This window comes from Glycine soja, chromosome 20, assembly GCF_004193775.1.
Source record: "Glycine soja cultivar W05 chromosome 20, ASM419377v2, whole genome shotgun sequence".
NCBI lineage: Eukaryota > Viridiplantae > Streptophyta > Magnoliopsida > Fabales > Fabaceae > Glycine > Glycine soja.
The window spans coordinates 43,387,137-43,399,943 of NC_041021.1; the positions used below are offsets into that span (position 1 = coordinate 43,387,137).

The 12,807-nt window shown below is 31.1% G+C and overlaps 1 protein-coding gene across 1 annotated transcript; it reads left to right on the top strand.

Moving 5' to 3' along the window:
- The first annotated feature begins 9,239 nt into the window (after window positions 1-9,239).
- Window positions 9,240-11,194, top strand: LOC114402758 (extensin-like). Its single transcript, XM_028365424.1, has 2 exons — window positions 9,240-10,614; window positions 10,865-11,194. The coding sequence occupies exon 1, from the start codon at window positions 9,300-9,302 to the stop codon at window positions 10,599-10,601; it is 1,302 nt and encodes a 433-aa protein (XP_028221225.1). The 5' UTR covers window positions 9,240-9,299; the 3' UTR covers window positions 10,602-10,614; window positions 10,865-11,194.
- Window positions 11,195-12,807: the final 1,613 nt, after the last annotated feature.

Genomic DNA, 12,807 nt, shown 5'->3' on the forward strand with positions numbered 1-12,807 from the left:
TACTAACACTGTTATGTTTCTTATCTTCTCCAGTTAAATGGGATTCCCTATTATCATCAGTGTCCTTGCCAACAGGACATTGTTAAGAACTGACCACTAATTTCATGGAAGATGAGACGAACTGGAAGAACTGCCAAACCTATATTTGGAATATGGGGTTCCTTGGATGTAATTGACTTGTCATGTTCTTAACAAATAGCAAAGCAAAAGTGTGTTTTAAGTGTAAGAACCTTAAATAGGGAATAATTAAGGGTATTTTTTTAAAAAAAATATATATGAATTGAGTTTTGAAAATTTAGAGTCAAGATATGTCTCAAAACTTAAAAGAAGATTTTACATATATTTATAGATTATTTATCATTAAAATGCTAACATTGATTACAAAATTTAAACTCACATCTTTTAGGAATATAACATGATCCTTATTAAGTGGACTAGCCTTTGTTGGTTCATTAAATTTATTTTTATACTTTGTTCTTCATGGAATGCAAATTGGTTGGCTTACCCCTTTTTTGAATAACAACACTAAAGAAAAAAAAAATTGTATTTTTAGTCCTTATATTTTATTTTATGTCAAATGTAATTAAGATTTGAATAGTTTTTATTAATGAATTTAGTTCTGAAATTTAAAAAAGTATATATATTTTTTATTTTGGGTTAAAGATCACGATGTATTTCAATCTATAGGTTCAAAGATTAATTTTATTCATGATAAGTAATTGTAGTTGGCCAAAGGAAATTTTATACATGATGACAATCCAAAATAAATTCTCCTACGGAATAGTTTATTATTTTACATGTAAATGCAACAAAAAAAATGTTATAAATTTAGCTTCTCATAACTTTAAAAAAAACAAAGAATTTAGAGTGAGAAAAAAATTAAATTCACGTATTTTTTAAAATCTGAAGGCCAAATTCATTTGAAAATATAAACGCTTTGATTACGTTTGGTTAAAAATATAAGTACGAAAAACACATTTTTTTCGTATAATAATAAGATCATTATTGACTGCAGTACATAACAGCATGCACATGATTGCACTCAAAGGCCCAGGGCCAGGGATAAGGGGAAAATGGAAAAAGGCAGCATGCATCTAGATAAATCCCCCTTATAGTCTCCATGTGCAAAAGCATAGTACCGAACTCAGAAATTTTATCTTTCCTTGGAATGGCATGTTCAAAAGCATATACCTGATGTGAATTCTCTTGCCTATAATGTCAATAATCAGTAGCGTGCATACATAGAATTTGGTTAAAAACAAAATTACTTTGTGCCTCTTGACTTTTGCAATTGTAACTATACGCATCTTTGTCTAGCACAATATGATTAACTTCCATGTATGCAAAACTACAGATCTGGTGACTAGGATTTTGTCGCAGTTATTACTGCGACATCCATAACGTTGTATTAATGTAATGCACACATATGGCTTAATTTTGTATTAATGCAATGCTCACATATGAGTGTCTATTTATAAAATTGAGTTATTACGGTGATTAAGGAGGAATTGAAGCAAGTTGTATAAAAGTAGCCTTGCATTGAATTTGGAGGTGTCCAGGCCCATAAAGCACATGGAATCTTATAGGAAAATTCGTTGGATTCTTTGCAGTGAGGTAAATATGAGAGAGAAAGACCTTACGGTCATACAGAAAATGTGGTCCACATCACCAAATGAACAATGCCATGATTTCATCACATACGAGAGTCTGGCAAAATGGGTACTGTACTATTTCATATTTTTTTCGTAGGGCAAAATTGTAAATTTAGATCCCTAATTTATCTTTGGTCTCCTACTAATCTAATTTACAAATTTAGTCTTCTTATTTTGTAAAATTGTGTAATGTTGATCCCCAAACTACAATTAGACGTTGATCGTTAATTACATATCACGTTTTTATTAGATGATGACTATCACTTGTCATATTCTGATGGGATATCAACTTCATGAAAGATAAAATGAATTATTGTTTTCATTGACCAATCAAAACATGACACGCATGTGACAGTTATCATCATAGAACGTGACACGTCACACTCAACATCGTTTGTCCAATTGTGACCTAGGGGATCAACATTGCACCATTTTACAAAATAGGAAACCAAATTTATAAATTAAACTACCAAGAGACTAAATCTGAAACTAAAGATAAATTGAAAAATCAAAAATACAATTTTACCTTTTCTTAGTAATTATTTCATACATGACAAGTATTATTTTTTTTCATAATTAATCTTTATTTAAAAATCTAACTAATAATTTTATTTAGAATCTTTGTTTTCAATATACTTACAAAATTCAAATCTAATTTTAGTAAAAAAATTCAATAATAAAAAATCTAGGTGAATCAAATTTTAAAAATTTATCAAAATCAAGATATGTCTTAAAAACTCATTGAACATTTATAAATTATCTATTAATATTATTATGAAATATGAATCTGATTCTTACAGAACCAATATTTCCTAATTTTGCTCAAACTAATAACATATGTTACTATTCCGTATCTATCAGTGTTGATTTTCGCTTTCAGTATTTTTGAATTTTGTTTTGCAGTGTTGGTGACTCTTCAAAGTCGGGAACCTTGGAAATAGAGAACATAATTAGCAAGACCATGATGTGAGGCTACTTTGACTTTTGCTTATGGATTTTAGATACGTGACGTGGCGTATACACCTAGTGAGTAGTGGCTCACACACATTTTGATTACTACACGTGATCAAATCGTAGCCGTCTGATCCACCCTCATGATCATGATGGTGCATGCCTAAAATGTGAACTCGATCTCCTGTTAACCTTTATGTGTCGGTAACTCAGATGATATTATGAGTATTTTTGTTTTTTCTTCTTCTTGGCCCTTTGCAATTATGTTACATTTTTCTTTCTGCCACGTGAATACAGCTTAACAAGTGCATTTAAATTTGGTGCAATTCGATTCAGTGTATTTGATTTATTCATCTAATGGCTTACAATTAATATATTTGCCTGAGTATATTCTCAACTTTAATATGACGTGGCTCATTCTGAGTCATCAAATAGAGATCGAACGGTGTTAAACTTGGTTACTATGCCAAAATGCACCATCATTTCCCGCACTCAATTTATATCCTTATAAGTTATAACACTGCAAAATAGTGATAATAATTAATAATGCATATTTGCTATTTTTATGTTGTTTAACAATTTTTTAGTACTTTTGATGCTCGTAATACAATCATCGAAGTCGTGCGTTTTCTTCTTCGCCATCATCCCAAATCCAAATCTCTTGCTTTCACCCTGTTGATCATGATTAGCTTTAATATATTTATTTCAACATTTCATTAGGGATATTAATTGCCATTTGAGTGCTTGAGCCGGTGAGTATGAGTATCCGAAATAAAAATTCATGATAAGAAGAAAATTTAGCATTATAATAGGTCAAAGTCAGAACACTGATTTTATTCTTAAAAATTTATAAAAATGTGAGCAAAATGAAGTGTTTTACTGCTGATTTCACCTCGTGTTAAATTTAATTTAAAATTAACATTATACTTATAACCTTGTAACTGCACTTTGGTAATCTGATGTTGTCCACCCAAATAGTACAAAATTACAATGAGCAATTTGGTATTTTAAATCTTAAACCAATGCTTTACAATATTAAATAGTTCAAAATAACAAGGACAAATACGTCTTATCACTTTTATACTTTACCTCCTATCACAATGTATAAAGTTTATGATCTTGCGCGCGTATATGAACCCACATGCCATACATATACAATATAATCATAATCATAAACTAATAATTGAATTCTTTTGCATTATTCGGAATATTTGCAAATATACATGAAATCTAAGAAAAATATAATTTTAAAAAATTAAAGAATATCTTTTTGATAAAACGATATAAATCAAAATATAAATATACAGACATTTTAAAATTTAGATTATGATAATATTTTAAAAAATAATTCAGTTAATAATAGACCATTATTTTGATGACTATGTATGAAGAAATATAATTATTAAATAATTAAGGAAAAAAAAATTTTGTTTTTATATTTAATTAAAAACTATTATTTCTTTTTATTCTAATTTTGATTGCAACTTGCTACAGATATCACGGAAATGAATCAAATGATATCAAGGACATAAATTTAATTGTCCTAAATAGGGGTTTGTTATGGCGCTTATATAGTTATACTATATAATATCTTATTCGTATTTATATTTTTTTTCTGAAGAACATAACAGTTATCTTATTAAGCAAACATGTGATATATTTAATGGATATAGTTGAATTGACAATATAGAGATTATCTATATTTGATTTTTACAAATATACTTTTTGGAAGGGATGAGTATAACTGAACTCAGAATTAAGGATTAGTTTTCTGATTGACTAAAAAAACTAAAACCAGTAAATATCTTCAAGGTCCCACTTGAAAGGAAAAGGTTCTAATTATGGTTGAAAAATAATTGACCATGTGATACAATATTTTTGTATCAATATTTCTTGAACGATTTGTACGAATGTTTCAGAATTTGACTGGCATGGCGTCTACACGTTTAAATTTATCAGTTAAAAAGCCGATTCAAGTATTAAGATGCGTGGTCTCTAGTGGACTTTACACTCATCTTGCAGACATCCTGATTGAAGGTTGTCCAAAATCTCATGTTAACAACCCTATCAATTTTTATATTCAGAATTTTTCCATTGGCTTTTGAATAGTTATTATTATTTAAACAAGCAATCATTCACCCTATAAAATAATATAGTAATTAATAATATTATTATAGTTTTCATGCTCATTATGTACATGCGTGCATGTTGGCACTTTAGAGTATAGATGGGCCAATGATTATGAATAGCTCACAAAAGTATACCACAAATAAGCCAATCATGATTTTGATGTACAAACCCTCCAAAATTCACCAAGCTAGGTAGATCTGATGTCCATTAATCATTTCAGGTTTGAGCGGGATCGGGAAAAAAATATCTTTTGCACTTTAAATTTTAACTGTACAATTTTATCACTTCAAATTATATTTTTTTTATGATAAAAACAATTAATCTTTCAGGGAGATTATGTATAAATTAAATATATTTGTTGTTTAAAAATTGATAAAAGTAACAACAAAAATTAGTAAATTTTTCTTTAAATTATGCAACATTTGGGGTTCTTCGCAATGCTTTTTTTTTTTAAAAAAAAAAAAAGTTTAATGATAGTAAAGGCCTTAATTAATTCAATTCTAATACTTGGAATTAATCAAATTCTAGGAATCAGGAAACTCAAAAGAATCAGGAAATTAATCAAATTCTTTTCTGAAATCATTTTAGACTGTGTTTGGATCTATTAAGAAAAAAAATCATTTAATTTGATTAGAAATCAAATTCATTCTAATGCACACTTACCCACAATTAAAATAAACATTATTTTAAATTAAGTAGATTCTCATTTTGTCTTTTTACATACAGAATCTCGTTTCCAAAACAAATTAAATTTCAAATTGTGTGTTGTCCAGTCACTTTCACTTCATATTTAAGTAAAGGAATTTACCCTAAGACATAGCAAGACAGTAGTACTGAAGTAGCTGGTGATTTCTTGTTTGCTTGTTCTACCATCTTAGATATTTTCTACCCCAAAAATTGCCAAAATCAAACTTACTAGTACTTCAAACTGTTGTTCATTATCATCAGAGAAAGTGAGATTAGTTTTGAATTTTGATTAGTGATGACCTATACTCATCCTAAAACTTATAGGAAAAAATATTACAAATTAATGGCATTTGCTTGAGACACAGTGTTATATCATTATGTCTCACTCACACATATGAAAAGGACATTCGGTCAATGGGATTATGACATCTATGAGATCATATATGAAGGTTCCAAATATATGACCAGACTGGATCTGAAAGCTAAACATTTTTTTTTTTAATTTTAAATGTTTTCCACGTATAATCAAGGTCTAGATTGAGTATCCTTGCCCGAGTTGGTGCCTGTACCTTGCTTTTCTATGATACTCATGCTTTTATTATTATATTTCTTGTAAGGTTAATCATAATTGATTGCTGATAAATGCATTGTGACGGTGAATTATATATTGTTTTACTTTTATGATATACATAAACTGATAAAAGTTCTCTAACAGCACGTTCCGCTTCTATCTACGGTTCGTTGTTGGATTAATTGCTGGCTGCTTATTCAATCCTTATTTAAGATTAACCACCTGACATTTCTATTTTATATTTGATTTAATTAAACTACTTCAGGTAGTCAACGATTTGTAAATTAATGTAAGGTTATTACCTGATAAAGTAAGCATCAATGCTTTGATATATTATTTTATTGCTCTTTTTATTTACCAGTTTAATTAGCTTATAGTAGTTTAGTATAGGAATTCGAAGGATTGACACATGCCTGATCAGAGTGCCATCGATTATTTATTGAATTATATCATTCATATAATATATTTTTATAATTTTTTTACATCATTAACTATATATATACGGGTGGTATCTAAATAATTATAGTAAAGAATAATATTTTTTATTGTTTTTTTTCTAGACTATAAATATTAATCATTGGAGAAAATTCTGTTTCAGTCAAATATAATCATTATAAACAATAAAATTCTTATACTAAATATTTAACACAATTACAATTAAATCTAAGACTTTTGATTTAAGTTAAAATGATGTGACACCATTTAATCAATGTGTTTGGAGGTGGTTATTGTTTTAGGTCATATATTAATCGTTATGAAAGAAAAAGATTATATATCAATCGTGATGTAATGATACTTGGGTATATGACGACTAGCTAGCTAATTAATTGCAATTTTCTAATTTAAGACACATTGAAACAAAAGTTATAAGCTTACCAACCATTACGAAGAAGCATGGACAAATGGTAACTCCCAACGAATTTTACGAAAATAAGAGCATGAAGTTAATAAGCTGCTATCTTCACTTTTCTTCCCAACCCCTTCGTTTAACTGGGTGATATATTCTTCCCATCGATGTATTTACTTTCTTTGTGGAATCTTTAATTCTTTACATTAAAGCAGCGAAATAATTTATCCTTTTTCAACCTCATGATCGATTCCTGCAACCAACATTAGCATATGGCGTAAACAAATTTCACTCCATATTCATGTTTAGCAAAAATCACTTAAAGTTATTTATAACTAAATTTTGATGCCAGAATTTGGAATGTAGTAAAGAAATTTTAATCTCATTTTTGTTCATTCAAATTTATTATGTAGTAAATTCATTTGTCCATGTCGTTCGAGATTTCAATACTCTATCATTCTTCTCTTCTCGGAACCTTTTGATGTTATTAAGGAGTATACGATGTGGATAGCACAATTTTGAATCCTTTTCGTCCATTATCCAATTTACAGAAGAGACAAGTGGTTATCAAATTAAGAGTGTAAATGGTATTGTGTTGATTTTCTTTTTCGCTGATACTAGTTGCGGGGTGGCTATCAATGTTCTTCTAACGAGGATTAATCAAACAATAAGATGTTAGTAAATTGTTTTTTTTTACAGATAGTAAATGTTTTTTTATGTATTGACTTTCTAATAACTGTGTTTTTCCATAAAAAAGAGATTACTTTAATAAGAAAAATACAATATGTTTTTTTAACGAGAAATGCAATATGTTGAATAGTAATAACACCATTTATTCAATCCGTATAATAATTTATGAGGACACAAGAAAACCGGTATCGAAAGTCTTGGTCCCATAAGATATGTACTAAGAATTAAATAAGTTAGCCCATATATTTTAATTGATTAACTAAATAATTGTACAAGCCCATCCTGCTTAATATGTAGTAACGGTCAACGTTACGAATTCTTATTACTTATATGTACAATATCATATTAATTTGACAATTTCCCTTTCATACAACGATACATGAACACGCTTCATGCGTTAGTAAATTTATACACTCTTATTTGTTTATTATATATTATATTGTTAACTACCAATAACATGATTTACATGTATGCTTCTATTAAATTGTTGCATGTATATATATTTAAAAGAATCCAAATTCACTTATCATAGATCAATTGATAATTGTTTTAGCTTAATTAATAGTTTTCAGTTCAATTACTAAATAATGAAAAAGCATTGTTGCATAATTATGTTTTCTATCCAAAATTAAAAAGGAATAAACAAAGGATAAAAAGAATTGTTTATTTTTAAATTTAGGTATATTTTCAAGACTTAAAATTTCATTTCCCATACTTATTTATCTAATGAAAATAATTGGGATTTATTTTTAGTATTCACGTTTCATTGAGGAAACCAAAATTAGTTATAGTTATAAAGGAGTACAAGGCATCAATTTGAGCAGTATTTTTATACCAAGTTTTATACTTTAGAGAAAAAAATAAAAAAAAAGCTGGAAAGTAAAAGGAGTCAGAGCTTCCCTTGTCTTTTATCCGAAAAGGACTCAAGCAATGCCAAGAAACATGTGCAAGACGTGATCTGTTGCACACTCTAGAGTGTCTCTTGAGAACCGTAGATTCATTGATTAGAGAGAGAAAGAGGGGAAAGTAATTAAAATTAAAAATCATTGAGGCTGCTATTGGCCATGTACTACAAGTCTTTTTAAGTCTTCCAATGACAACAAAATCCATTCATGTATTAAGACGACAAATGACAAATTAGGAATACCCAAAATTCAATGAAGATAACTTTCGTGTTTGAATATTTGAAAATTATTAGCTAGTCGCCTTACACAGTGAAAATAATCAAAAAGTTCAATGTGACAATTAGTAGCTGCTTTGCTGAATATTATTCCCAGCTGTGCTAGTTTAGCAGCCTCTGTCAAATCCAAATCGCCATTCCAAACCCCATCTAATTAAAAGATGATAATATTTATTTATTTTTACTACCAAAAAAGGACGCATATCATTTTCATAACTTAAGGCCTTTTCTGTTTATGAACGTGAATAATGGGGAATATTGTACTTTTCTTTACATATTTATTTTCCATTTTTTATCTTATTGAAAAGTAACACTTTAGAATAAAGAATTAATTGGAAATATCTTCTATTTTAGTTGATGAATTGTTAGGTTTTTATTAGAAAACAATTAAGTTAAGGCAGCTACAAGAAAGAGAACAGCTGCCAGCTAGCTAGGAAATGCTTGCGCATTTTAGTGTGGTTGAAAACAAATTTACCAAAATGATTAGTTGGTGTTGAAAGGAGTAAGGAAAAAATCTATATAAAGGGTGGCACTTGGATCACAAAGATCATAACAAAACCCCACTTTGTAGTGAGGCTGGGGGGAGAAACAATGGGGTCTCTAATGGCCTCTGCCACTTTGACTCTTGTATTGGCAATAGTGTCTCTAAGCTTGCCGTCTCAAATTTCAGCTCATAACTACTTGTACTCATCACCTCCACCACCCAAGAAGTACCCACCGGTGTCTCCTCCATACCACTATCCTTCACCACCTCCACCACCAAAGAAGCCATATTATTACCACTCTCCACCACCACCTTCTCCTCCACCACCAAAGAAGCCATACTACTATCACTCTCCTCCTCCACCTTCACCTCCTCCTCCTAAGAAGCCATATTACTATCATTCTCCTCCCCCACCTTCACCTCCCCCACCAAAGAAACCATATTACTATCATTCTCCTCCTCCACCAAAGAAGCCATATTACTACCACTCTCCACCCCCACCTTCACCTCCCCCACCTTACAAGAAGCCATACTACTATCACTCTCCACCTCCACCTTCACCTCCTCCACCAAAGAAGCCATACTATTACCATTCCCCACCCCCACCACCTAAGAAGCCATATTACTACCACTCTCCACCCCCACCTTCACCTCCCCCACCTTACAAGAAGCCATACTACTACCACTCTCCCCCACCACCTTCACCACCACCACCAAAGAAGCCGTACTACTACCACTCACCACCCCCTCCTTCACCTCCTCCACCTAAGCCATACTACTACCACTCACCACCACCCCCACCAAAGAAAAAACCATACTACTACCACTCTCCACCACCACCTCCTCCAAAAAAGCCATACTATTACCACTCCCCACCACCTCCTCCTAAGAAGCCCTACAAGTACCCATCTCCCCCACCTCCAGTGCACCCTTACCCTCACCCTCACCCACACCCACACCCTCACCCTCACCCTCACCCTCACCCTCCCTATGTCTACCACTCTCCTCCACCACCTCCTAAGAAGCCATACTACTACCATTCTCCACCACCTCCAGTCCACCACCACCCTTACCCCCATCTTCACCCCCACCCACACCCTCATCCTCCACCACCTCCTAAGAAGCCATACTACTATCATTCTCCACCACCTCCAGTCCACCCCCACCCTTACCCCCATCCTCACCCCCACCCACACCCTTACCCCCATCCTCACCCCCACCCACACCCTCATCCTCCTTACGTTTACCACTCTCCTCCTCCACCCCCTAAGAAGCCCTACAAGTACCCTTCACCCCCACCACCAGTTCACCCTCCCTACATTCCACACCCAGTTTACCACTCTCCTCCACCACCACCTTACAAGAAGCCTTACATCTATGCATCACCTCCCCCTCCTTACCACTATTAGCATACCTCTTATCGTAAGTTACCTTCTTTCTACATAATAATAATAATAATTCTCACACATTTTCATCTTCTCATTGAACACATTTTTAATGTATATTAATTGTTCCCAAAAACAGAGTTCGAAACCCTCGTCATTCCTATCGAGGTTCTAGCCTGATATGGAAAACGATTTTTTCTCGTTTGGTTTTAGTCAAGGACCACTTCATCATAACATTGACCGACACTAGTAATAATATGTGCATGTATTTTTTTTTGTTGTTGTAGGATATGAAGAATATGTGCAACGAATAAAAGAAAGCGATGGAAAGCGCTTCGCGATGCACGAAAGAGAAGAAATGGAAGCAAAGTTTCCGCGTTTTGTCTTTCATAAAAAAAATGTTAAATTATTATTTTCTATGATAGGATTGGTTTCTTGTCTTTTTTCTCTTGTTTAAGAATTTCGGTGTATTTTAACAGTTGTAAAGCACTCTGCGCTCTCTCTGCATGATCATGTACAACTACAAGCATGCTCTCTGTAGTTTTCAACCTGCTGCGCTTGCAGGGGTTGTAAAACTAATCAATATAATTAAATAAATTACATTCTGTCTCTCTCAATTTGTTATCCAATTTAAGTAAATCATAATAATAACGTGTTCATGTTTAAATGATGTATATATTTTTTTATCAATTGAAATAAAAATATCAAAAAATTTGTAATAATTTATATATGTTGAATCAATTGAAGTAGATACTTTGACTTATATCACTGTATATAGTTTACTTTATTAGAAAGGAAAAAAAAAATAATAGTTTTGACTGGGCAGTAAGAATTAAATGGTTTATGTTTTAGATTTTTTCATCAAAGATTGGGTTATTTATTTTTTGTTTTCTTGATGTTATATACGTACGTGCAGTCTGAAAAGTATGTGCGTTTCCGCAAGTAACTTTTTATTTAATTGTCGGGCACCAATTGAGAATGTGACAGAAAAAATCCCGACAGAGAAAGTGAGAAACTTAGACTCCTGCACCATAGACACAGTCTATCAGCATTTTAACTCGTAAACCTGGATCTTTTTATGTTAAAAAGAAGAAAATATATTATGTAAAAATTAAGTCAGAATTTAATTGAAATATACTGATATGTAGGAATATTTTTATATTATTTATTTGTTATATAATTAAAATATTTTATGTTTATAATAACTAATATTAAAATGTTATTTCAAATTAACAGTATAAAAATTGTTATACTCATAATGTATGGATATTTGACCCTTAAAATATTAAGTCTTGGTGTAAATAATTATAAATATTATTACAACTATTTTATATTTATTTTATTTAATATCATTTCTTTTATTAAATCATTTACGATTTATTTTTTATTGTTGAAAATGAGTGGTTTGACACGTGTTGTTGACGTATGTGTTAGTTGTGAAAAACAAATAAAGTTATTTTAGTGCTTATTTGGTTTCATATTTTTAATTGACTTTAGTCTAAAATTAATTTTAGTAAATTTTTTATATGTGCACCAAAGTAGATAGGTCAATTTTTTTTCTTGTGTAAGTCCTTTAGTCGATCTTTCTCCTTCAAATAGTACTTGACAAACTAGTAGAAGATGAGATACTGGTAAAAGACATTTCAATGTTCAAGTAAGATTTCGATCAAGAATAATAAATGAAAATCAACCATAGTTTATCTTGATATTTAGTAGCTAGTGGGTTTTTGGATTTGTGAGTCTTTTTCCAAGGTTATCTTTTTACCTAATGTATTTCTCATTATCATTATGGAATTGCAATTATAGGTTAGGTGGAATGTGTCTGATATTCGATCATGTAGAATGTATTAGGTGTTCGGCTAAGTCAAGTACCAAGTACAAACAATCATGAGTATAGTACTCGAGTATTCGATCTATCTGAATACGAAATATTGTGCATAGAAGACACCTTAGAAGGATATGATAATTACAGTGTTTGGACATTTGACTTAACCAAATACTTGATACTAACAAACAAAAGGTAATTCATGAGATCACAATACTCAAATATTCAATGAGGCCAAGTGTCTGACACTACCAAGCAAAAGATAATTCCTAAGAGATAAGATCACAATACTCAAGTATTTGGTGAGGTTGAGTACCTTACACTACTAGATAAAGGATAATCCATGAGAGATAAGATCACAAAACTCGAGTATTCGGTTAAGTCAAGTACCTGATACTTTTAAAG